The sequence below is a fragment of the Melanerpes formicivorus genome, unplaced genomic scaffold, assembly GCF_026170545.1.
Source record: "Melanerpes formicivorus ecotype bairdi unplaced genomic scaffold, bMelFor1.0.p_v2 SCAF_14, whole genome shotgun sequence".
NCBI lineage: Eukaryota > Metazoa > Chordata > Aves > Piciformes > Picidae > Melanerpes > Melanerpes formicivorus.
Window position 1 is genome coordinate 13,590,395 of NW_027142366.1, and position 27,211 is coordinate 13,617,605.

Below are 27,211 nucleotides of genomic sequence, written 5' to 3' on the forward strand. Positions count from 1 at the left end.
TAAAACAGAACTGAAAACATTTCTCCTGAACTCTGCATTATGTCTGTCCTCAGCAGTCTATGTATCTACCATCTGCTCCCAGCTCAGGCTTTTGGATCTAGACAGCTCATGTCATGAGTCTTTTAACAGCCAGTATGAGGAAACAAGGAAACAAGGGTGCTTTGACAACAAAAAGCATGGGTGTAAAGAGAGGAGCATTTTTCTCATCCTAAAAGATTTTTTGAGTACAGATTTAATCACAACAACTTTTTTAGGGTGGCCAGTGAATTCAGTCCTCTATACACAATGCTCTCATTTGACAAAAACATTTTGGAAGAGCTTTATGCCACAAGGACATCCAGACTTTGAAGCTTGATTAATTTTAGAACTTTTAAGGTCAAAAATTCTGAAAAGATAAAATAACCTTCTTGCTGTTAGTGGCTTTAGTTAGCACTTTTGTATCTTTGGATTCCAGACTTGCAGTCTGTCAGTTGGCATTGCAAGATCCCATGGTCTGTTAGAATTATTTCTTCATTTCCAAACCACTGAACTGGTAAAGTGCCAGCAGGACCAGCCTGTTTCCCTCAAACACAGTACTCTCTGTTAGCCTGCAATGCAAAGCCCTGAGCATATCGTGCTCAGAAGCCAGCAGTAGTTTCATAGCATTTCCAAGAGAAAACTCAATATAATTTTCAACAAGTTCTACAAACTACTGTAAAAGGGAATACTCACTTTTATTAATACTTTAAAAAAAAATGTATAAAGACAAGCAAAGCACCATGTAACAATTTACAATCTGTACATTTTAAACACACATATCCCACTAACTCTTAGAAGAACAGCAGTATACCCAACATGATTTTATCACTCCAGACAGGGTCCCGTAACATTCAGCTGTCTGTGTAATATTTAGCACATTCTCAGATTGTGTCACAATGAAGCACAGCTTCAAAATATATCTCTAGAGGGGTGTTTGTCATCCAAAGCTTAGTTAAGGGAAGCTAAGACAAGGGCTCACCATAGATCTGCATAGCTGCAGTGCCGTGGGCTGATGTGAACGTCACACAAGGTTGGGCTCAAACTACCTCCCATTCGAACAGCAGAAAGACGGGAGTGTAAATGAGATATTTCCCATGACTCTGACTAGAATTTAGCTAGAAGAAAGAACTATGGGAATAGTTAAGAAAAAAAGCCATTTTCTAGTTATATTTTCCATAGAACTTTTCCACCTTGAACTCTTGCACTGTTTCCTTCCTGCAGTATGTCTGGCTTCCTGCTCTCCTTTGATTAACAGAAACAACAAATCAAACCTCCTTTTCTTCCTTCTTTAATTTGTCCATCCTTCATCTCTGCTATCAAGATTCTGCAGGCACTGAAACTTTAGCAGAGAAGTATGATTTGCTGGAAAGAACATGAAGATTGTGGGTTTGAACTGGGGTGTTTTTTAAAATCAGTAACAATTTTTGAGAGGTTAGTTAAGAGATTCCAGTTTGCATATATCCTTGGGTCAGTATTGTCAGTGCTTCCTAGCAGAAGAGACTTGAAGGAGGTTGTTGAACTAAACTTGAACTGTTCATGAAGTATAAAGACCTCCTTTCCCAATTTCTGGCATATCAAATATTCCTAGGTTTTTCCTTTTTCCTTTTTTTTTTTTTTTTAAATGGAGATTTGGTTTTATTTTATTTTTGGCTTTTTTTTTGTCTCCAGACTGTCTCTGGACAGGAAGCCAGAGTGCTAGTCCTGACAATTGTCTCTCTACTCTGCATGTTCACAGAGCTGAAATAAAAGATAAGAAAAGAGACAAGGGGTTTGCAATGGCAGTCAGCAGGACTGGTATTTGGCCCACATATAACTGAGACCAGCAGCAAAGACACATGGTAATACTTTGAAATATGTTACTGTCTGTCATTGCCCAGGCATTCATAACTATAAAAGACACAGAAGACACAGTAGTGATTTCATTGTCGAGTATAAAAGTGATACTTGTACCTTTGTGCTGCTACCTGCAAGTATGAAACTAAATCCCAGTCCAGATACATGAATTTAAAGTTCTCATTTGAAACAGAGTAACAGTGTGAAGAGTTTGAAGATTGACACTTTGAGGATTATTGTGCAATAAACTGAAGCTATTTGTTCGCATTTGGATTTCTGTGGTGTCAGAAAAATCCCTAGTGCTTTTCTAGCTTTAATTCCCTTCTTCTCTTTACTGCCTTTTCTTTTCTTTTTTTTCCCCTCATAATCTTTTTGCAAGATTCCGTAACAACAGAGTGGTAGAAAATGCTTTTCTCTCCATTAAGTGATGTGGTGATTAGCATCAAGGAAAGAGCCACTATCCTTGTGGATGATCTTACGATAGCTGTTTTGTGTGATTGATCATTCTTATTTATGCTTCTGGCCCTAATGCTTCAAATCAGTCCAGACAGGTGGCATCTATAACTTTGAGCCCTGGAAGTCCAAAATCATCAAACTGAATTTGATCATAGTTATCATTGGCACCATGAAACAATTAGATTTGATCTGGCAGTACTAGAGTTGTTGCGGGTCCAGGAGCTTGCAGTCTACTCTTTGATGAATTGATGATGGAATCTTACACTGTCAATATCCTGATGATTCCTGGTCAACTTCAGCAGTGATCACAATATCCAGTTGCTCTTTCCACCTTAGAAACTTGATGTTGCTTAACTCTTCATCACTTCAACTTCATTAGAAACACAGCTGGGTCTCTGAATAGCATTTTAAATGGCCTTTAAAAAAAATTGCAATCCCATCATTCATCCACTTTGAGCACCACTCAGAAGCTTAAATATAACTTCTTTTTCTTTTATTTTTTCCCCCTTTTTTCATTTTGCCACTCATGAAAATGAACAACCAATTCATAAAGCATAAAGAAAATAGGAAAACACATAGGATACCTTCCCCTCTTCTTTATGTTGCCTGTGGAATGATGAAAAGAGAGTATTAGATGTATGCCCATCAGCTTCATCACCATTAATATCTGCCAAACCATACATTTGATGTACTTTGAAAACTGGTAGATACTGGATGTTTCAAGTGTGAGAGACAAGATCCAGACTTTCCTGCTACTAATCCTCAGTGCTAAGGTTGAAGAATGTTTCTTCACATACTCATGCAATACTAATGTGGTAACTGTTACCAAAGGCACGAGCTGCAGACAGTAGTGAAGGGAGCTGTAAGTTTATGCAGAGCCACATTAAATGGCATCTTGGTGTAAGATCTGAGCAGCGTCCAAGGATCACTGACTTTTATAGAGTGGAGCTGTCTACCACTGTCTGACATTGACCTGTGTCCCAGGGAAAACCACAGTCATTTGGAAGCTGATCTACACATTCAGGTACTCTTGTCACATTCTCACCTTGAATTAGACACAGGATGTTAAGACATAGCTTTGCTTTTGTAAGGTTTCCTGGCAGTGTTCATATCCCTGTCTTTCCCAAGCAGGTATGGTCATTGAACTAGACAAAGAGTAAATTGTACTGTGTGCTACTGAGGATCACTACTATTTTTCACTGCTGCTGTATAATCTAGTCTGTGAAGCTGGTACAGCACCCAAGTCTTCCACAATCTGTAGCCTGATTAGTGCATATGTATAGCCCAGTATGCATTCAGTGGTTACTCTAAGGAGTAAGAACTCATCTATTAAACAGGAGAATTATACAGAGCTATTTAGTTTTCTGCAACGGAAAAGAGAAGGGAAGCAGGTCAGCTGCCAGTCACTGAACTGGGCTGAAGCAGGAGTCCTAGAAGTTTGTTCTTGATGCTGCTCTTGCAGTCTGGTAGTGCTGGTGCCAGGAAGGTGGGGGAAGCAAGGCAGCAGGGAAAAGAGGTCCTTTTGTGACAATGATCTGTGCTGCTCTAGGGCAGCATCTCTTTGTATTGGTGATGCTCATGGCCTGCTGTCTGCAAGACCAGAATCAACAGCTGTCACAAAGACAAATCTTGTCTCAGGGAGCCAGAGTTTATGTTACCTTTATGAGATCATCTGAATCTACACACTGATCCTAGAATCCATCTGCTGAAGGTGTTCAAGCATGCCATAGGGAATGGTGGGATTCCACATCCTATAAGGGCAAATTCAGAAAGGAAAGAGATTTTCAGAATCATAATTTGCTTCAATGTTTTTTTGGTGTGTTTGGTATGTTTGGTGGTTTTGTTTGTTTGTTTGTTTAAGTTCCTTTCCCTTTTGAATACAATTTTAGAAAAGTATGTAAGCTCTGGAACAAATGAAAATGCATTTCATTTACAGGAAAGCAGTTCACTCCTCCATAACCTGGCTGACTGCTTATAGTACACATTACAGTCCTGTCTTCCTAACTGTTCTTTAGCTTTCTATCAAACTCCCTTCCCCTCAATGTGTCCTGGCAGCTTCAGTCTATTTAACCTCTAGTGTTGGCTGCTCATTGTTTGTCTGTCAAATACAAGTCCTGCAGCACAGAGCAGGTCAGGTACTCTGGGAGGATAGAAGGGAGGCTCAATAAAACTCTGCTTACTGCAGAACAAGCTGCTGGGACAATTGGGGATCAACACCACTGAAACTAGAGACAACATTTTTAACATTGCTGTGACTGCTTTTGAATTTTGGTGATGTCTTTTTTTGTGCCTCTTATAAAGCTGACAAATACAGAACACAGCTTTAGCATGAATTCTAACCCAGTTTACAGAATAAGGATAGAGCAGACAGCATCATCAAGAGACTTACACCAAGTTCTTTATATGGGGACATTTTCGTAGGCTGTCAGTCAGCTGCTGAGCTCCAACACCAGTTATTTTGTTATACTGAACACTGAGGGGAAAAAAACAACCTTGTTAGTCCAGATCCCATTATGTAGTGGTGTAATCAGGCATTTAATTCAAAATACAAAAATACTATTCAAGCTTATTTGCAGTTGGGGGAAAAGAGAAAAAGAGAAACAACAACAACAAAACAAAGAGGTCCTTGGTTAAAAAATCTGTAGCAAAACATTCAAAAGGTAAAACAGGAACTTAAGTTAGTTCATCTGAGGGAGTCCTTATTCTCTGTACTTGAGGTCCTTCTCCAACTCCCCACAACCCCATACTCCCATCTTAAGCCTAATTTTTCATTTTTTTATGGTGAACCATAATCCTTTCTGACCACTGACTATCTGGACTCTGCATAAGCACATTTTCCCTGTGAAATTTCCCCGAAATTGTCTGCATCCCTCAATTCCTGTCTCCTCCACCCTGAGCAGAGAAGATTTAAAGGTTCAGTATTCAAGCAAGTACATTTTCCTGGGCCATCTCAGAAGATTTCATACTCACTCTAACACTCTTAGAGATGCCATCTCAGGGAGAACTTTCGCAAGATTTTCTGCTCCAAAATCACAAATGCTATTATTGTATAAGCTGCAGAAACCCAAACAAGTAGAGTCACAATGAATTAATGGATAATGTAAACAGATTATGTATTAGATTAAGGAATTACAGATATGGTTAGTACATCTTAACTTCCAATTTATCCTTATGCTGTTAATGATTAAAACTCAGTTTTGTATTTTCTGTATCAAGTGAGACAAACAGTCACATCTCTTCTTCAGCTAGCATAGCTACAGCAAAAATCGGTCTAGATTCTTAATGACTAATGAGAACTTTTCCAGGTGAGCAAATTATTCCTGAATTTCATAGCATGGTTTCTTATATTTCCTCCTGAGACACTTCATTCAGATGTTTTAATGAAGTAGGATGGACCACTGGTTCCACACCAGCAAACACACACCACCTTGTTCCTGGCTTAGGGCTTAGCACTGTGCTTAGCAAGCTTCACATTAAGCTTGCAGTAGATCATGCCCCTGAATGCCCATTTGTGCAGGGTATTATTCAGAAGTGGGTCTTATGGATTGGATTTGAAAATCATTCCAGTGCTCGTTCTATTCCTGAGATATCCTTTTATATGTCTACACTGGGTCATACATTTCTCTTCTCTGTTCTCTAAAAGCTTTATGCAAGAATGAAGTACAAAACTTGGCTGCTACACAGTGTGCATAGCCCATGTAATTTCTGACAGGACAGCAAAATGTGCTGTATAAAGAAATTGAAGAAGATACAACTACTTACCTTAGTGTCTTTAATGAAGACAAGGAAGGAAGAGCTGTAGCTAGTTTCTCCGCTCCCACATCTGTTATCTTATTCTGTGATAAGCTACAGTGAGATTGCTTTGTAAGTTGAGCAAATTTATTCCCATTTATTACAGTGTGGGGAAAATTCATTTTCAATGTCTATTTTTATGTAATTTGGACAGTCTGTTTTGACCAAATGCAGGGAGAAAGACAAATTATGGCTGTCATGGGAAACAAGGCATTTCCATAAATTAACCCATTTCTCATGAATGTACAGTATGTCCATAGACTCACTAATCCTCCTTGCCCATGGGTTGGTTGTGCCCATGATTGTTAACACACAGTCCCTGAAGGCTCTAGGTTAAATCTATTTCTTCTCAAAATTTCCAAGAACTGTTAACCTTGCACTTACTTTAATGTTTCCAGTGATGTCAGGGTTGGAAAGACTTCTGATAGACTCTTTGCTCCCTCGTCTCCTATGCCATTTTCACTCAGAGCATCAAGGCTGGGTGACAACAAGGACAGAATTAGCTTTCCTTTAAATGTTTGTGGTTTATTCACCTTAAGGACTATATCTGTCTTGAGAAGTTCCTTCTCTGCTATAGCCTAAATCAGCAAGAAGCATCACACATTACAGCTTCTCTAATAAGCAGATTTCTGCTTCCTGAACTCACAGCCTAAGAATTATTTTTCTCCTACTAGTCAAATGGCTTGACCCATTTTCTTTGATATGCAAGATTATTTAAATGGTTATGAAATAGCTGTGTTCCAGCTAGGCTGAAATGAGATTTCCTGTGCAGAACTGACAAAATCCCAACAGATGCTGTAAATCCCTGCCTAAATGGCTCCTTCTCCAGAGAGGGAGTATTAGAAAAAGATTTTTTCCTCATTCAGGTATCTAGATGGAAAGGGGTTTAGATAGTCACAATTTTAGGTACTGGATCTCTTTCTAGTCTGACAGATAATGCTGAGATATATTGGTCTCCTTCAAATTTTAGAGCTCTATTGTTTTCCTCAGGTATAATCATAAAGGCCAGATACTATACATACAAATGGCCAATGGGCTGAGCCAGTGAGGCCAAAGTCCCTCTAACACCCAGTAATCTTCCCACAGGGTGATGGCACAATATTGGCTATTGTTGCTACGATAGTTTCTAGTGTAAAGAAGCTTAAAATTCAGAGCCGGCTAGTTTGTCATGGATACAAGAGAATTAGTAGTAAGTGGAGTTCTTAAAACTCTGTTTCTAATACTGCTTCTCATAAAGGAAGGGAGGACTGTGAAAATAGGTGGACAGAACAAAACCAGATATTGGCTAAGCATGGATCTTTTTATGTCTTTGATATTAATCAAATCCACAAAGCTCAATCTCTTGTAAGTTCTACCAGAAGTTCAAGATGTTTATTGGCACCAGAAGGTGCACAGCACTGGTACAAATACTGGTGTTAGCCCCTAAACTTAACACTGCTTCTGGTTCAGGAGAGAGTCCATTCTCTCCTGGGCCAGACACAACTGTGAGTTACTCAGAAACCTTACCACAAAGGAGCCTGAGGCTCAGGCATGCTATGGAGCTTGAATGAAGTAATCCGTAGGCAGTGTTGGTCAGTGCTCTGGCAAGAAGTGGGAGCACCTAGTTGGGCTCTAAACCTTTCCCACAAGCTTTTAACTGCTGAGGAACATGTGAGAAGTGACTGAAGGGGTATAGAATAAAAACACTAGCAAGTGTTTTCAGGGAGGATGAAGTGTGATAGCTTTTAGTCTGCTGTTACATTCTCTGACTGTTTTTATTGTTCAGTTTGTTCAGCAAAGCAAGCAGTTTGCTGCCAAATAAAATGTTTCTTGGGTAAATAAGCTTTCCACATCATCAAGGTCTGCTGAGGAACGTCATTAACAAAGTTAATCTTCAGCATTACTCACTCTAAGTGCTGAAGTGATGGAAATGCTGCAAGAATTTCCACAAGTTTTAGGAATCCTTGAAGGCCACACACTGGACCCAGCCTGGAAAAAAACAAATATAGACATACATCATGTTTTTTTTTTTCACATGCTCAGAAACAGCAAAATTGGACTGGGTATGAAGAACAGGAAAAAAATGAAGAACCTGATGAGAGTTCTCTATTGCACTGCCCAAACTAATCCACATGCTATGGCAGGATATTTGAAGCAGCCTTGGAAGCTCTTTAGAGTTTGTGGGGAAAAAAAATATTCCCTAGAGAGCTGGATCACAATCAAAATATTTTATAGCCTGTGGCACAGAATCTACATCTGGTAATAAGGAGTTAAATTGGAGTAAAATCAAACAAAATTGAACCATGTTGGCCTTTGTCACTGCAGGAGCCAGAACTGCTTTTGGAGTTTTGGCCATAACTTAATAAATTTAGTTGAGAAAAGCAAATTAGCAATAAATAGGGTTTACTTAATGCTTTACCAAAACCTAGCTATACATCAGTTCAATGGATGTAGCCAATATCCATCTTTTCTCAGTCTTTTCTGGGCCCCTCAGTTTAAGAAGGACATCGAAACACTTGAACGTGTCCAGAGAAGGGCAACAAGGCTGGGGAGAGGCCTTGAACACAAGCCCTATGAGGAGAGGCTGAGGGAGCTGGGATTGTTTAGCCTGGAGAAGAGGAGGCTCAGCTGTGACCTCATTGCCCTCTACAACTACCTGAAAGGTGGTTGTAGCTGGGAAGGGGTTGGTCTCTTCTCCCAGGCAACCAGCACCAGAACAAGGGGACACAGTCTCATGCTGTGCCAGGGGAGGTTTAGACTCGAGGTGAGGAGGAAGTTCTTCACCGAGCGAGTCATTCGTCATTGGAACGGGTTGCCCAGGGAGGCGGTTGAGTCGTCGACCCTGGAGGCGTTCAAGGGGAGATTGGACGTGGCACTTGGTGCCATGGTCTAGTCATGGGGTCTGTGTTGATAGGTTGGACTCAATGATCCTCGAGGTCCTTTCCAACCTAAGTGATACTGTGATACTGTGATAAATGCAATCATGCATCAATCAGCAGAGAGCTCCATCACTTACGCAAACTCTAGTTTCCTGAGGTTTTTGATAGCAGGAATTTCATAGCTGCTGCAACCAGATGCATCTTGCACACTAAATAAAGCACAGTAAAACCAGAGTATGATGAATATTTTAGCAATGAAAACAGTTCTTTAAATAGAATTTTCTCAATAAATGTGTGCAGGAAACAAACCACTGCTGCATTAACAAAGGAACCAGGAAAAACCAGAATGACTTCTGCTCTGACCTTTCTTCATTCATTTCAATCTGGTAATTGCCTTTCATAGTGCAGTTCTTTGCTCTATTTCCACTAAAACTTGAAAGACATTATTCCAAATATTTTTTTTTTCTGTCAAACATGAAACTTATTTATATTTTAATCAAAATTCTCTGCCCATGTGGAAATGGAAATTACCATTTTTATTTAAAAAAAGCAATCAAAATATATATGCATGCCTTTAATTGCAACCAGGCCCCTAGCCATATCATGCACAAGCATGAAAACCTGGCTTTATAGTTCACATAACACAAGCTTTTGCCTCCTGAGCTAAAGGACTGACTCAGGTCATTTGTGACAGATGTAAAATGAAACCTTCTTTATGGCCCAGGTGCTACAGGGAGGGAAAAAATCAATTATCCTAGGTTCTGTAACTGAAAGCAACTGCAAGCTAGCATAGTCAGAGACTGAAAAGAAATCTGATGAGAAAGAAAAAAATCTGGTGGCCTCTTTTATTGGCAGTTTTGATAAATATTCTGCATGGTGCTGTCATTGCTCCTCCCTTCTGTGACAACCACCACATGTCAAGGTCAGAGAACATCCTGAGACAATACAAGAGCTTTACTGCCTTAGTTAATTCTCCTTTGGACAGGCAGAGGACTCCATTCTATTAAGAGGACTTTTGATCATAAATGAGTCTACCAGTTGATCATTGTCTCCTGTATCTCCACAAGTTCTGAAAGGTCACTGATGTCCTTCATTGTCTTTGCCTTAAAGGGATCAAGAACAAATTTCTCTGTTGATGCTCTCAGCATTTCATAGTCTTTTGCCTGCTTTAAAGAGTTCCAGAGTCTGACTGTATCACTGAGGGAGGCCCTGTGAAGTGACAAAAGATGCACAAAATCAAGAGATATGACTGCTGTTGTTGCATGTTAAGTGTCAGCTACATACAGTCCTATGAATGATACTACTATCTACAAAGAATGACCAACCTGAATGATGTCACATTCTTCAGGCCAACCAAGTCTTTTAGCCCTTGCATGTCAATGCTGCTGTTTCGCAAATCCAAGGAAAACTCTTTTCTTGAGCTTTTTAAAATAGAGTGCAGCACATGGACATCAGGTGGGCTAAGAACTACACCCAGAAAAGAAAGCTCTGGCTTGATCCTTAAGGCCACACGTTGCAAAAGATGATTGCTTTGTGTTTCATAAACACAGTGTAAAAGCTCAAGTAACCTCTCTGGACAGAGCCTGTTTATCTGCAGCCTTCTAATATATTTCAAGAGTGTTTTCTGCTTCTTGGTTGAATGTTTTTCATCCTTCTTTGAAAAGGAGCAGAAGTAGGGGTCATCCTGGAGGAACAACAACCCAGCCAAAAATCGAGGCACTAGATCTAACCAGTTAAGAGGTTTTTTCTTGGATGGAAAGGAAAGGTACTTTGTTAGACTTCTATCTTTAATGTCTTCTGCTAACATAAGGTGAAGTGCAACCAAGAAATTTTGAATGACAAAATCAGAGAATGTGCTCCCAAATTCCTCTTCTTCACTACTGGAATGTTTTGGGAAAGTAAATGGCAGGAAAAATCCATATTTCAGAGCAAACTCTTTAACTTTCTTAGAAGGAAGATCACTTTTGATGACACTTTGGTGCTTTTCTCCCAGATACCAGGCTAAACGGGCTAATGCAGTGAAACTCTCTTGATTCTGTGTAGCTGTAACATCTGTTTGCCTAGGTATGATCTTTTGCTGAACAAACTTCAGGAAGATTGTAGTAAGTGTTGAAGGAAGGCTTTTGTCTCCCATTTCAAGTACTGTCTCACAGAGAAAACAAACAAATCTACACATAACAGGGCAGTGACAATGACTGAACAAATACTCAGAATCTTTGATTAATTTCAGTGCATTACTGCTGTAGGGCAAGCCTTGGAAATATTTGGTTATGAACAATTCTCTCTGCTGAGGGGAAAATCCCACAATTTCAATAGTCTTATCCACTTTGGACACATACTGGTAGACTTTGTCTTTTGGTCTTGATGTAAGTAATAAAGTACAACCACGGAGTATCTTTTTTTGTATGAGTCCTGAAAGCAGCTCCTTTATACTGCAGAAGTCTTCTTCAGGCTGGCTGGCTGAGCAACGAGAAAAAGTGTCATGATCATGCAACTCTTCAAAGCCATCAAAAATCAGAAGGACTTCAGCAGGATTTTCCAGTATATACTCAAAGATCTCTTTGCTTCCCTCTTGAGGTTTTACAAAAAACTCAAGCAACAGATCCTTCAGGCTGTATCGCTTCTCAGGCAAGCTTATTTGCTTGCAGTCAAACCAAAACACAAATTTAAATTGAGAAAACTCTCCATTGGACCAGTCCTGGCAGATCTTCTGAACAAGAATGCTTTTGCCCATTCCTGCTTTTCCCAGCACCACAATTACTTTAGTGTCTAAGTCTTTACCTCCTGGGATTTGAAATAGTTGGCTTCTTTTAAGGACTGCCCTTTCATTCCCTTGCAAACTGCAAGTTACCATCTCCTTTTCCATTGCTTTTACACTATTCTTCCCAATCTTGGTTTCAGCTTGGCTTTGAACAAGTGTTCCATCAATAAACAGGTGATCAAGAGTTACTTCACGCTCCATGGCCACAGATTTGCACACATCTCGGAAGTAATCCTTAAGTGATGCACAGAAAGCTTCCACTGGCTCTAGGGAAATGAAAAGCACACACTGAAGAAACTACTCCACAAATTGCAACACTGCCTCATGATGATTTAAGTACCTAATTGTAATATGGTCAAAACACATCAGTTCCCATAATGCATGTAGGTCTGGACTTATCCCATGCTACCACAAGTAGAGTGCAGGCACAACAGCCACTTTCAGACCTATGAATTGAAGACTGTGGAAGGATCTATGCCCGTGATTAAAACAGCTAAGTACAGTGCCCTAAGTAGGTACTGCACCTACAACTAAAATCTTAAAACCAGGAATTGTGCTCAGACACTTGGAGCAGTTCACAAATTTTGAATGACAATTCCTACAAGTAGCTTTTCTATATGGGAATAAACAGAAAAAATAGCCAAAAGATACTGGAAGTTTTAAGTTTAAGATATCTAAACTCACTTGGTCTTTTGAAAGGTACTTCAGGAGAAATTACAGGAACTTGGACTTCTTTGAACATTTCTAAACCTGGAGAAATAAAACAATATACCTGAGGAAAACATCTAGACAATCACTGATTCAGATTCACTAATTTTAACAACAAGTCTAATGGACATTTTTGAGTTCATTGCAACATGTATTTTGTGTCATCCAGAGAAAAGAGTCATTATTTTTGATTTTACAAAGACAAGGAAAAATGTCCTCACACAAGTAGAATTCAGCTGACATGCACTGTTGCAGGCAGTATGACACCAGGCAAGATGACTGCTGTATGAAGCAGAGGACCTATCATAATAAGGTGGCGTCCACTGTTCTTCTCAAATGTCACTGGTTTGCATAAATTCACATTCACATATTGCACTTTATGTCATCGAAATTAATAGCTCCCTTTTGTTATTCTACACCTTGTACCCAAGCATTAAGGATGAAAGTCACAGAGAAGTGCTTACTGGTATCAGAATTTACCCTTTGCTCTCCCTGAAAAACTACTGCCACTGTCCAATTTTCTTTCATTTTGTCTGTTTTCAAACTACTGCAGACTTCTGCCCTTGGTCAGATGAGCAGTGTCTGCCATATACAAAGAAATTGGGACTTTTTCAGAGAAAGCCCATTTCTGTAGACTGCTGATGACAACTAGATTTGACAAAATTTTGATTAGGAAAAGCTTTACAGGCACAGGACAGAATTTAAATTGGCAGTCTGAAACAACCCCAATCTCATCAAGTCTCAGTGTAGAAGTGGAAAAAACAAACCAGGTAAATCTCCCAAGATTTGTACAAGTATTGCCATAAGATTTGGTGTATCTTGATGTAGAATGTGGTTTTAAAAAATACAAATCTTCAGGTTTCAGAGATCTGGCAATCAATTCCTACTCTGCATGCCAGCTACAAATGGAGTGGTTAGTCCAGAGCTGCTTCTAGCAGGGAATCCCCCACAAGACTTCTAACAAACAAGTTGGTTTTTCCAGAACACCTTTAATATTTAGTTCTCCTTGCAGAAGAAAAATCAACTGAAGATGTTAAATAAACAGGAGACATGCCTATTTTCAGGCAAAGGTCTGGTTTTGGTTTGCTAACTATTTTATTACCTAGAAACAACCAGATGGAAACCCAAGAAAAGCTGCACTGGTCAAATCAATCAGGTGATAATAATGCTTTTAAAGGCAAAAAGAGAGTGGCTTGGTCATATATGTGCTATTTTTCTGCTGCATTTGGAATTCTGAGGCTTGTGACATACTCAGACATGTTGTACTGCTGTAAATCAGTTGGAATTATTGATATCAGTTACAAAATACTTCCCCAAGCACAGGGATATTTGCCTATTATTAATCCCCACTCTAAGATGTTGCTGTTTCGGGTGGTGTTAGCCAGCAGAGGGCAACAAACCACCGGTACCAAACTGCAAGGCGGCTGAAATTACTGAAACACCCGCTGCACTCAAAATCCCTTTTCCAAAACCTCTCTGAGTGCTGAAAGAAAAGTGTCTCAGGAAAGTTTGCTGTCACAGGTGGGAACCAAAGCTCTGATTCCTTTACCAGCCATTCTGTATAATAGGTTTCTGTACTGTTTATTTAAATAAGTTGTCATCATTTTGGTTTGGGTGCCTTTCATGTGAGCCAACTGCAGTCTGGCTTCCAGCATTGGAGATTTAAGATCCTCAGGCCATGCCAGTACTAGCACAACTTCCACTTCTCATGGTGCTCAAGCAGGCTAATTTAGTATTATTTTATTTGGGCTTCTTCCAGAATAAAAGAGCAAAGGCATTTGCATTTGGCTGCAAATATACAGGTAAGCCTGCAGCTCTACAGCATCTTACCTGCTCTATATTTTGGGCTAGACAAAGCAGCCAGTGATCAATGTAAAGAAGGAAATACCATTATTTTTTTTTGTTTTCCTCAGTAAAGTCAATATGAGTAATGCCTGGAGGGGAGAAGTATGCTCCCTCTCCCAATCCAAAGTACTGTATATCTACAAAATAAATTTTTTACTTACCACATACACTAACTGGGAAACCCGGGGATATCAGTGTTTCCTTGGAAGTCAGCACTAGCAAGAAAGAAATGACAAGCCCTATGAGGAGAGGCTAAGGGAGACGGGATTATTTAACCTGGAGAGGAGGAGGCTCAGGGGAGACCTTATTGCTCTCTACGACTACCTGAAGGGAGGTTGTAGCCAGGTAGGGTTTGGTCTCTTCTCCCAGGCAACCAGCACCAGAACAAGGGGACACAGTCTCAAGCTGCACCAGGGGAAGTTTAGGCTCGAGGTGAGGAGAAAGTTCTTTACACAAAGAGTTGTTTGCTATTGGAATGTGCTGTCCAGGGAGGTGGTGGAGTCACCACCTGTGGAGGTGTTCAAAAAGGGATTGGATATGGCACTTGGTGCCATGGTCTAGTAGTCATGAGGTGTTGGGTGACAGGTTGGACTTGATGATTGTTGAGGTCTTTTCCAACCTTATTGATTCTATGATATTATGATTCTCTGACATTTTTCAGCATATCATAGCCATCAGTGACTGAAATGAGGGAAATTACTACTTTGTGGACAGCTTTGATTTTACAGTACTTTCTGTCTATTTATGTGTGTAAAAGATTATTGCTTTTACCTGGATATATTATAACATCAGATATGCCATTTCCAAGAACAAAGTTCACTATCTGCTGAGGAGGATCTGCAAAGCCTGGATTCTCTTGGCTCATGCCAACAAGTAGACACTCTGGAATCAAAGGCGCTGAAGATCCTGAAATGAGAGCAGAATAATTACTCTTCTATTTTTAAAAGCCTCCTGTTTCAAAAGGTTTCTAAGAAAGAAAATTTCTAAAAGCTGCTTATCCTTTCTGGCAGCTTCCCCAGTGGAGAGTTTATGAACCAGAATTGGTAGGATCACATGAGGTCCACAGAATCCATTAAGCAAAAGCTCTTAAAAGGTACAATGAATGTGAAACAGAAGGAATTACCCAGATTTTATTGACTATTGGCTTCCTATAGCCTAAAGAGAAATTATACTAACACAAGGCTTAAGGCAAAATCTGTGAATTAAGGAACAGAGATCCAGAAAACAAAATGTGTGGATATTATGTGTCTGAATTAATTTTGCCATCCTTTGCACTACATATTTCCCCCTAAACTATACATCACACAGATGTACAAGCACCTAGCAAGCATCCTCCCTCTGAGTCCATGCTGGGAAATATTTTTGATGATGCATAGCTTGCAATTTAATCAGCCATAAATCTGAGTTTCTGTAGGTGTGACAGATTTTCTTCTGCTAATTTGTGCTGTTTCACCTAACATCAGATGCTTCAGAACTTCTAACTTACCTATTGTTTCTTGATTCATTTCCAGCATAGATTTAACAGTGAAAGGTGTTGTATTGTGTCTTGCTAGTGTACCATAAGAATCTTCTGCGACCCAACATGATCAAGTCAAGGAAACTACACAGCCCATCACTTGGATTAGTACTCAGCTTTTGTGAACAGAATTCCAACCTGGCTTTTGCTCTTCTATTCCAAAAAGAATTATCCTGCAGTCCTTTACAAACCTCTGGAAGTAAAAGAAGTTGGAACTAACCCAAAGTTTATTAATGAAAATGTTGTGACTTCCTACTCTTAACACAAATAAGTAACTATTTTGATTATCATATAGTAAATAACTCTGTTCTCTTATTATTAACCTGCACTCCAGCAATTAAATGAAAGACTCATTCTGTTTCAATAGGGGAAATGCAAGTTTAATTTCCCTTGAATATTTTCCCTTCTTTTAGTGAGTGCCACCCTTGACTGAAAGAGCTGCCACACTTGTTCTTCCCACCTTTGTTCATGGTCACTGATCAGATTTATAAGGGAATTTCCCCTTTGTATAAATCACTCTGTGTACAGGTGCACACCTGAGGCTGTACCATACATACCAGGAAATACAAAACTTCTTTCCAATGCATTGGTAGCAGGAACAAGAAAGGACATGTGCTGGCTAGTCAGTGAGGTGGAGCTAGCTGCATGGCTGTTGAGAGGCATAGCTAAGAAACTGCCATTTCCTGTAGGCACTGCAGGGATGTCCACTTGGAAAAAAAGAAAGTAAAATGAAAGGAAAAAGTTATTTCATTGCAAGAAGTTAAGGAGGTCAAAGAAGAGGTCTCAAGAGATATCATAAACCACTTGATTCTGATTAGTTGTGTTTTGATTTTTCAAAAGCAAGAACAATCACAATAGCTTTCTGAAATTTACCCAGGTCTCAAAATCTAAAATGTATTTATGAACTTCTGTAGTAAGCCTCTTTTTCTCTTTTTCTTCATCTTTCCTGGCCTATCTTCTTTATGTGTTCTTCAGATGTGTTTAGATGCAAACAATCTTATGTATAGACGACTGACAGGGCACAAGAAGATCCTACGTTGACTGTACTAAGTTTCCCAAGCATGTTACCTTAATATTGCACAAGAGTAACTGGGATGATCTTTGAGGTCTGTTCCAACCCTGACAGTTCCGTGATTAGATAGGCCCAAGTACAATAAACTGAGGACCCTGACTCCTTACTTGGACAATACAGTGTTTGTAAGGATCACTAGCCTGTGTTAAGAGGGTTTCCCAAAGGAACAGTCCTAAGACACATAATTTAATAACTGCTCCTGAGATGACATGAATTTGTTACATCATGAATTAGTCAAAGGTGTGTAAGAATGGGATTCTACAGTGAATCTGATGGAAGTGCAAACATGAAAATACATAATGATGCTGTACAAATCTAGGAGAGCAAACTTTCTCTAGAAGGTAGAATTACAGTGCTTAAGAGAGGATGAGACTTTGGAGCCTGAGACAATATATGTTCAATAATATTCTCCTGTTCAGCCAATAACTTACCAATTTTCTTGTATTTGGGTTCTGAAGCACCAGAGCAACTCTCTGCAGAGGCTAAGAAGGCTGAAAGAAAGGATAATGAGAGACAAAAATGGGTCATTTGGTAATTTTAACTTTCCACTGTGGTACCTTATTTTAACTTTACTTAGAATGGGGTGTTATCAATTTCAATTCAGCTATTGCAGAACTGTATGGGTCCATTGTATGAAGTATGAATGTGAAGATCCTCATATTATTTTACTCTGACTGTGAATTTTCAGTTAGGCTGCAGAGTCTTGTGCCAGTAATTAAAGATTTTTGCTGTTCTTGCTGTTAAAGATGGAATAATTCAGTTAATGCTTGCTAAGCTATAGTTACACTGAAAACAAAGCTAACACTGTTACATAGATGTTTAAAAAAGGGAAGAAATATAACATGTTTAATGTCATGCTACAGGACAACAGATTCTGCAAACTGTAAAAAATGTGCTCCCACACAGGAGGAGCCAAGTCAGAGGAAGCATATGTAGTTGTATTAGTGAGGAGCTGCATGAGAGATGCACTGAGCCTGTGTTAAAACCAAAGTACAACTATGCAAACTTAGAAATCAAACTATGGCCTTTCAGACTCTCACTGTTTTTCACTTACTTCGTTTGTGACATTTTTGCATCTTTATGTCAGTAAATTTCTCAGTGTTTTCAGCAGTCATTTCATCCAAAATAAGATTTCCTGCTAAAAACATGAAATATTGCCAAATGTCAACCTTTGCTCCCCTAGGAAGATTACAGAAAGAGGTAAAAACAAGAGAAACACACCAACAGGCAGCAAAGATGCTCCAAATAAAATATATAACCCAAATCAGGTGATAGTCAGAGTCAGAATTGTTCCAGTTGGAAAAGACCTCTAACATCATCAAGTCATAGTATCATAGTATCAGTCAGGGTTGGAAGAGACCACAAGGATCATCTAGTTCCAACCCCCCTGCCATGGCCAAGTCCAACTGCTGACCTAACAATACCATGGCCATTAAGCCACATCCCAATGTACTATGTCTACATGGTTTTTGAACACTTCCAGGGCTGGTGACTCCACCATCCCCCAGGGCAGCCTGTTCCACTCTTTTAGTAAAGAAATTTTTCCTAACACTCAATCTAAACCTGCCTTGGCACAATCTCAGGCCATTTCCTCTCATTTGATCACCTGATACCATGGAGAAGAGAGCAACACCTACCGCATTCCAACCTCCTTTCAGGTAGTTTTAGAGAGCAATGAGGTTCCCCCTCAGCCTTTTCTTCTGCAGACTCAACAGTTGCAGCTCCCTCAGCTGCTTCTCATAAGACTTGTTCTCTAGACCTTTTGCAAGCTTTCTTGCCCTTCTTTGGACATGCTCCAAAACTGAACACAGTATTTAAGGTGCAGCCTCACCGGCGCTGAATAGAGGGGCATGATTACGTCCGTACTTCTGCTGGCTACACTATTCCTGATACAGGCTAGGATGCTGTTGGCCTTCTTGGCTCCTTGAGTACACTGCTGGCTCATGTTCAGCCAGATGTTTATCAACACCCCCAGGTCTTTCTCTACTGGGCAGCTTTCCAGCCACTCTCCCCAAGCCTGTAGTGTTTCACATACCCAGATTGATAATGATTTAGAAAGCACACAGTGCTCAGAATGCAGATTTTGCCACCCTGTGTTAGTTTTAGCACTGCAAAATATTCCTCTACTGCAATAAATTCAGGGGTTAATAAAACATAAATACATCTCAATGCTCTAATGATGAGCCATGGATAAAACCTCATGGCTGTATCACAGTGTGATCTTAGTACAAGTAAAGTTATTTTATGTACAAACAGGATTAGGTCCTTTAAGAGACAGAGTAAAGGGTTCAGACAGTTGTTGTGTTTTGTGTTGCAGGAACTGTGGAGCTATCCATACCATTCTTCTACTGGCAAATACTTAAATACTAATACTGTACCTTGCTTCCTCTATAGTCAACATAAATTTTGCCTTTAGGTGCAACCCCCCCCCTAATTCTAAACACAGCAGGGAGTAGAAAAAAACATTTGAAAAGTCATGTGAGCTTCATCTAGTCAAAATTGTCCTGGGGAAGAACTGATCTTTGGTAAGTTATTCCAACTTACTTCACTTAAACATAAAACAGTATATATAGATATTCTGTGAGGCTTTATGATTCCCCAGATTTCAGAACAACCACACATTAATGTATTCATGTACTGAAATATGAACAGCTGCATTTGTGCCACCTCTAAAAGAATTACTTTGTACCAGAAGCCAAGCAATTATCTCTGGTCATGCACTGAATGAAAGAATCATTTACTACAGGTATATTATACCATTCAGGGAGAGAGGTAAAATATAATATACTTCCTCAGGCAGCTCTGTGCATTCTGGGCAGAAATATGTGAGCATGAACTGTATGCCGAGTCCCCTGGGTGAGTCAGGTTCTTTGAACTTATGTATATTATCTGTGTTGCGCTCAGAATCAGTCAGATGCTAATTGTGGGCATATACTGCACTAGACAGTGAAGCTATACATACACTATGGCCATGGTGACATGATCAGCAACTTGGTCAGAGATAAAACTGCCATCTTTGAGAAAGGCCTACAAAAATACAGAAAATCTCAAAGTTTGCCAAGAAAATCCTGGTGCATAACTCCCAGGGGGAAGAAGAGGATATTAGATGTATAGAAACCCTACTGGGGTTCCAACTGTGGGGATGAAGTACAGCACAGATGTTAGCCAGAACACTGTCATGGAGAAAATTAATCTTAGTCACATAAATCTTACCAAAAGCATCTTCCACCTGCTTCTCCTGCTGATCTTTGAGCACATATTCTGCTAATTCAGCTATCAAGAAAGGAAAGAACAGGAACACAGTAATGACACAGTAAATTCTGCAGTACAACCCTTGTAAGCTTACCTTCATAAACAGAATTCTGTGGATGAAGAGAAATTGAAGAGTTACATTTTTCTTGTAGATTGTTGTTCAGGAAACAAAGAACATGAGAAAGGAGAAGTGGAGACAGGAAGCACTAAGCAGAAGGAGCCATTAATAGAGAGATTTCCACCCAACAACCACAAGCTACTGTTCATCTGTTTCCCCACAATGCACAGGTTTAGGTGCCCTTGCTAGATCCACCATGCATGAGGCCATTTGAGTGTATGTCACTGCTTTAGGCTGAAAACCGGATTAGTAAGAAATAGTTATAGCAAGTCATTGGAAAATAAAGATTTGAAAACCAAAAAGTGGTTTTATACCTATTCTAGCATAAGCTTCTACAGTGTTGGAACAGAGATATAATTCATCCCCATTTTCACCATTTTCCATTGTACACAGGAAATCCATATTATTGAACTGATCGCAGTTGCAGGCATCAGCTTCAGGGTCTAGAATTTAAAAGAAGTAGACACTGGCTCAATGAATGCCATAACCAAGGAGTAAAAACCACAAACAGTAGGACATGCAGAAAAGGCAGATTTATTACTTCAGCACAAGGCTTTAGCTTTTCATTTTGTGTTGACTAAGTAGGGCTCAAACAGAACTCTCAGTAATTTATAGACACTCAGAAATCAATGCTTTTCTTTTGCAAAACTCTGAGACTTCATCTCTCCTACTAAAGAAATCTGTTCCAGAATCTATGATACTGAGGCCTACACTCATGGCCTGGACCCATCTGTACCACTGTGATTACTCTTCAGGATACAGTGTTTTTACTAACCTGCAGAGAAGTCACCTTCTTCATTTCCAGATGACTTAGGATCAAGGAGAGTATACAGATGCAATGGATCAATATCACTGTGCAGCAAATCAAGATAGCCACTTTCGGACACAGACGGTGAATTCATGATTTGTCTCTTGCTGTCTGAAATCAAACTGCAAAACAGTCAGATATGGCAAAACCACAGGTTTTGTCAAACAAAACTGTAAGTTCTGCACTGTGGCTTTCTGCTAACAAGACATTGAAGTCCTAGGCTATGGAGCTAGTGTAGCTTGCCAAGTCTTGCACGGAGTTATAACCCTGACTTACTTAAACTTATAGATCCAGATACAGCTTGCAATGAGACTTAGCTATTTATTCCTCCAGCCAGGTGAGTGGGATATTGCAGTGTGACCACCTGGACCAAATGTGCCAAGTATTGAATGTCACAACTCCTATGTCTTTATCAGGATATAAGTCATGCAAAGCACAGATCCAGCAGGTATCAGGGAAATGAGAAGTCTGCAATGAAGAGGGTGAAAGGAGAATCCCATTCTTTAATGTCAGGACAGTTTCTTCTTGGGGGAAGCAGCTGCTGCACCCAATTCCTAAGCTCTAGAGATGACACAAGGCAACATACCCTCAGTAGCAGAGGGAACAGTGAAAGGTAGAACACTTAGTTAATGATTCTTTCCCAAACCATACAGTAGCTCATGTACGGAATAGCATTGGTCACCTCAGAAATTAGTTTCTGGTAACAGGGCACTCCCTAACATTTTGGAATCTGTCACAATTATTTTAAACTAATTTTCTTTTCCCTTCAGAACTCAAGTGTGTACCCACTCATGAGCTGGGAATTGCCATAGCCTTACATGCAGAATGCTATACAGTATCCAGAATAATCTGGCCAATCTAAGGTGCTACCTGCTCCAATCACCCATGTTTCTGTAACAACTGCTTGAACTGCTGCTGCAGCTACATTTGTTGATAAAGTTTATCTCTTCCTCCACCTCATTTTAAATCCCTTCTATTTCCTTCCAGTTACTGCAGCAGGCACTAGAATAAGCTCAAACATCCCTCCTGGATATTTCACAGGTAGCTGAATAACATTACTTGTTGGCTATTCATCATCTTTATCAAACTGTTTCAAAATCAAATATTGACTCTCAGTGTTTATAGATCACTGATATGAATGTCACCTGGGCTAGTGATCCAAGTAATTTATTCCATCATAATATTGAGATGGCAGCATGAAATGAACAACCACCAAAATTTCCAGATCATGTCCTGTGAAATTAAGTGTCCACAGACTGTGACCACAAAGTTTCCACTTGGCATCAGGCACCTTATTTTGCAGTGAAGGATAGCTATGATACAGCTCTGAAATATTCTGGCTTTAGCAGAATGTCACTGGTGTCCCTGGCTGCAGGTCTGCTTTCATAAGGTGGGCAAATGTGGAGCAACATGCTACACCATGAAATCCACCTGCAACATGAAAAAAAAGAAATAGAGCTAATCCTGCAGCTCTGATGAAAGAAGGCAGAGTAGCCCTAGTCACATACCACCGGGTGCTGCTTTGCTATAAACTAATACAAATTCTTCTTACCCCTCTGAGGGGCTGGCCCTCAGGTCATCTTGAAAATGGACCTCTTTGTGTTCTGCTGCAGAAGACATCAGAATCTACAGGTGGGCACATAGAGGTCCCACAAGCAGAAATAACCTACCCTCAGGCAATTCTCCTTTTTCATGTTGTGTGGCCTCATTACATTACCAAGATTACAAAAAAATTGATGTTATTGCCTGCCATGCTATAAATGGAAAGCAGAAGTTGACAAACCTGCATGAGAACCAAGGATGAGGTTATAAACACACCAGATTACATTTTCACTTGGTTGCAACATTTTTCTTTGTCCTGTTCTTTCTTGAATTAATGTAAAATCTAAACAAAGTTGGGCCTTTCAGAATGCCAGCTTGATTTTGTGACTAACATATTGAAACATTACCTCTGAGTGAATAGTTTAGGAGGTTGAGACAGACAAATAATTGGACATAAGCCAGAAAGTGAATAGAAGACAGACAAATGCATCTCTCCATGTTCAGTGATTGGTAAACTGCTTGACGACAGCAGACAAAGAAAAGGACAAGCACTACAGAAAGAGATTAAAAAGGCCTACCTAATGTTCATGAGAATAATAACAACCTTTAATTAAGGCATAGTTTCAAGAACTTTTGTGATTTTAAACCTTCCTTTCAATAGCATCTCCCTGTGGATAAATACACAGGTAATGCAAAATGTTTTCAGCTACAATGGTCAGGAAGTTGGGAAGCAACCAAGAGAAAGTCTTGCTGATGCTAAGTCCAGCTAGAGAGCTGAAAATAAGAACATAGAAGGTGCTATAACCCAGGAGCACAGCAGTGAGACAAACTTAGCATTCTGCCTTGGAAGGAATGAAGATTGCCACTCTTTCAAGAATTAAAAACTTGATTACTTGTCGGTTTTGTTTCATCAGTCTGAGTGGTCATCACCTTACCCCCTTTTTGCTTTGGTTTTGACAAAAAGCTACATTTAGCTGTCTTTCTATTGGCTACACTGGATTAGGGGTGCTGTGATTTCTTTCTGTAGCTGAACCAACAAGTTCTCAATAGTGCCTGTGCATTGCTGCATTAAAATCATGGTGCCTCTATAGGCAGCACTCTGTCCAAGGATGCTGGAAGGGGGATTTTGAAAGATGAAAATTTCTGCACCAAAAGAGCCAGAGGCAAGGTGAATTACACCTTGGAGACAGTAAGTCTTTTACTGTGTGTTGCAGCTGAAGCATAGAAAATGAAACCAAACACTACCAAGCTTGTTTACAACAGCAATTCCTTTCCTAGGGCTTCCCCTTTTTTCTCACAGCTTCCCAACTGTCCCTTGTCAGAGACCACAGATGAATAAACTCTATACTGCTCAACACTTTCTCTGTTGCTCCATAAATGATTTTAACATAGTTTATTGATAATACATTCCCTTTGGGGTCTCATGCAATGCTGACATTTCACATGAGAGGACTAAAACATGCCATAATAATTTCTGTGTTAGGGCTGCGAACACCAGAGTCAGCTCCAAGCAGGAGGAACACAAACCCCGCACAACCCTGAAAGAAAAAGGCCTGGTGTTTCCAGGCATGCTTGTTATTCCTGTATGTTAAGCCTCCATGCACAAAGTGCATGTGCTGGATAGGGGTTAAGACAGTATGTTCTTCCAAATGTACTTCCATGCCATTCAGAAAATTCAAATACTTGTTATATGGACACTGGTTAAGACAAGTATTTTTCTTTAATCTTTAATACCTCCTTTCTCCAGCAGCCTATCCCATCCAGCTGCATCCCTGTGTTCCTCTCCTATTACCTCTGCAGTGCTCCAGTGTATACCTGCTACCGCAAGGTTTCTACTCAGGATGCTTTTGTTTTATTGCTGTATTCTGCATATACACTACAGCAATATGGTTCACAATATGGTAAGACTCTCAGTGGTTTTTCTGGTGTTCTTTTAGAATCCAAGTGATAGCATATGAATCAAAAATGCTGGAAAGGTAGTAAAAGATGTAGTTAACATCATTGTACCAGTTAATGAAGGAGTAGGTGGTCTACTTAAATCACATACAAGCCTTATGAGTTAGATGGGGCATTTTAGATTTTTAATGATGAGGGTTGTGGTTGTGATTTATTGTTTAGCCCCAGCAATTTGTTTTAATATGTCTTGTATTTCAAAGGATCAGCATGTTAAAGATTCCAGGCAATGGGGTCTGCTAGTAACAAATGGTATCTAAGAGAAGGGAGAAGGATTATACCGACAGTAATGTAGCATTTACTCCAAAAAATCAGGTGGATGCATGTGAGGAGATTTGTTAGGGATTTTCCTTCCCAAAACTGCTGACATTTGTACTGACAGGTAATAAAATAATCTCCCATGTGAGTATGGAAGTTAAGAAAATGAAAATATGTAAAGTCATTTCAGGAACAGAGGAAACCCCCCTCACAATTTAATTTGTGTACCAATTTAGGAAGCAGAGGATAATTCATAGAATAGGGTAGTAGTGCCATGCACATCACCTATTTCATAACCAGAGGATGACATAACATTACAGCTGTAGTCTTAGACTACAGAAAAATATGAGTGGCACTGGTATGAAAAAAAAAAGGAGGCTGATAAAATAAACACAAAGATCGTTGAAGAAATATTATTTTCTTGCAACACCTCATTAAGTGCTGCACATGAATTTGAGTGACCAAGCTGCCTAAACCCAGGTTATGTCAAACTCTAAGTAAGAGAGTCCAGTGAAATGCTGGTACTTTGACCTAAAACTTCAATATCAGCAGCCACAATTTGAAAGCCTTTTAAAACAACTTTAGAAAGTTCTCTCTCCTTCTATGCCCCACAAATATTAGGTTATTATGCACAATACACACACCAGAAGGCAGGGATGTGTTTCCTGGCTTTTGTCACAGGCAGTGTTTCAAGGCAATGTTCTCTGGGAGGTGGGCAAGCCAGCAGTAAGGAGGGATGAAGTCCCCTCCATGCTGCGCTCACCTGTCTTCCTTTCCACTCTCCAAATATATCATTAACAATTTCTCTGCTTCACCTCTACCAGATTTTCCTCTCAAGGGTGGCCTGATTATTTGTAAACTGCAAGTAATCATGCCCTATTTATATTTGGCTTTGAAGGTTGTAATTTCTGTTTCAGATTCCTGAGAGGTTTCTGCATCTGAAAGCTGGTTGAACTTTTCCTGTTGCATTGTTCAGTTTAACAAAAGGCACTACTTTTACCAACAGTCTTTATCTTGTCAAGGGAGTGGTGAGTTACTTTCCAAGGGCTTTCTAGTCTAAAAAGGAAGAACGGAGATAATGCTGGGAAAACCTGACACATTCTCCTTCATCTCTCTTAGAGATGAGTTTGAAGAAGTTAGATGTATAAACATCAGGTAAAAGGAGCTTCTGCCTTTCAATGAAGATAGTTGTATAATGACCAATACAACAGGAGAAATGTTACTAGCCTTGGGCTGGAGACAGCCAAGTTCAGGCAGTTTAATAATGCACTGTCCTGCAGGTGTCAGAGTTGTGATGTGTGAGCAGAATTTGCCTTTTCAGATCCAGTATCACCTCGTGTGCCACAGCTGTGCCCAGCTCTCCCATCCCAGCAAGATGAAATAGAGCAGCACAGCATACACCTTGCCTGTAAGTCTCTTTGGCAGAAAAAGTACATTTGCACAAACAGACATTCTTCCAGACAGAATCTCAGCCCTTCTAAACGGGAAAGTAAAGTTCTAGGCTGTCTTGCCAGATCTGTGAATAAGCCAGTTTGTTTCAGTGATCCTCAGTTTCACTTTCTACAGGAGCAAAATTTATACCAAAAACCAAGTGTGTTCTCAACAAAGTCTGAAAAAAGCCACAGTGACCCTTTGTGCAAGGAACAGGGCTAGCCACAAACAAAATAACTAAAGATCCTCCAAAATTTCATTTGCATTCAGATGTCAGCCTACTAATATTTCAAGCAATACACGTCCAGGTACCGAAACATTGTAGTTACCAATATGTACAGAAGGTAAGGTAAGACGAATTTACCATGACAAAAACAATGCATTCAAGAGTTGAGGAAAGACTCACCTTAGGAAACCTGACAGTTCCTGTTCTTCCACTCTGGATTCAGTACCAGAATATGAGGAGAGTTGCTATCACTGCCCAGGGCTTATAGAAAGTGACACCAGAAAGGAGGAAATGAACCAGATCAGTCACTACAGAAAAAATTAAAGGCTGAAGGGGAATTCCAAAGTGAAAAATTAAGAATAACCTCCCTTCTAGCAACCCCTGCACAATAAGCACTGCACCTTTACCGGTCACTTGTCACCCCTCAGAAGAGCTTGCCTTTGTCACCAGTCGGGACCAGGTTGGTTTATTCCATTGGAAACCAAAATTGGATGACACCTGGCAGGAACAATTTCCAGTGTTCCCCAGAATTCTTCTAGATCAAATCTGTCCCAAACTCATGCTGTTAAATAATCCATCAGTAAGAAGAAAGCAAGCAGCATGTGGACTCTCTTACCTTGCAGCTCCATTTGGTGTAACAGAAGTGAAACTATTTCTTTCACATGTCACAGACAGCCTCTATCAGTACAAAATTAGCTGGGTAATTTGGGCAAGTGTCTCCTGCCATTGGTCCAGAATTATAGGTAGGACGTGCTATGAAACAG

General features: G+C 39.9%; 1 protein-coding gene across 4 annotated transcripts; it reads right to left on the bottom strand.

Annotated features, from left to right (window-relative positions):
- Positions 1-689: 689 nt before the first annotated feature.
- CIITA (class II major histocompatibility complex transactivator) lies at positions 690-26,702 on the bottom strand. 4 transcript variants are annotated; one of them, XM_068147134.1, is made up of 21 exons: positions 26,628-26,702; positions 21,005-21,148; positions 20,544-20,672; positions 20,073-20,132; positions 17,914-17,997; positions 17,291-17,350; positions 16,345-16,494; positions 15,043-15,177; positions 14,433-14,486; positions 12,403-12,468; positions 10,283-11,984; positions 9,993-10,166; positions 9,095-9,166; positions 7,987-8,067; positions 6,484-6,576; positions 6,070-6,153; positions 5,278-5,361; positions 4,697-4,780; positions 3,966-4,058; positions 2,892-2,913; positions 690-2,723 (listed from the first exon to the last, which is right to left on the bottom strand). In XM_068147134.1, exons 2-19 carry the CDS (start codon positions 21,129-21,131, stop codon positions 3,986-3,988), a joined length of 3,312 nt encoding a protein of 1,103 aa, XP_068003235.1. In that variant the 5' UTR covers positions 21,132-21,148; positions 26,628-26,702; the 3' UTR covers positions 690-2,723; positions 2,892-2,913; positions 3,966-3,985. The 4 variants fall into 4 exon arrangements, with proteins under 4 accessions (XP_068003235.1, XP_068003234.1, XP_068003236.1 ...); XM_068147133.1 differs by having other exon boundaries at positions 690-2,913; XM_068147135.1 differs by lacking the exons at positions 17,914-17,997; positions 20,073-20,132; positions 21,005-21,148; positions 26,628-26,702 and adding an exon at positions 20,206-20,221 and having other exon boundaries at positions 690-2,913; positions 20,544-20,590.
- Between the last annotated feature and the right edge of the window lie 509 nt (positions 26,703-27,211).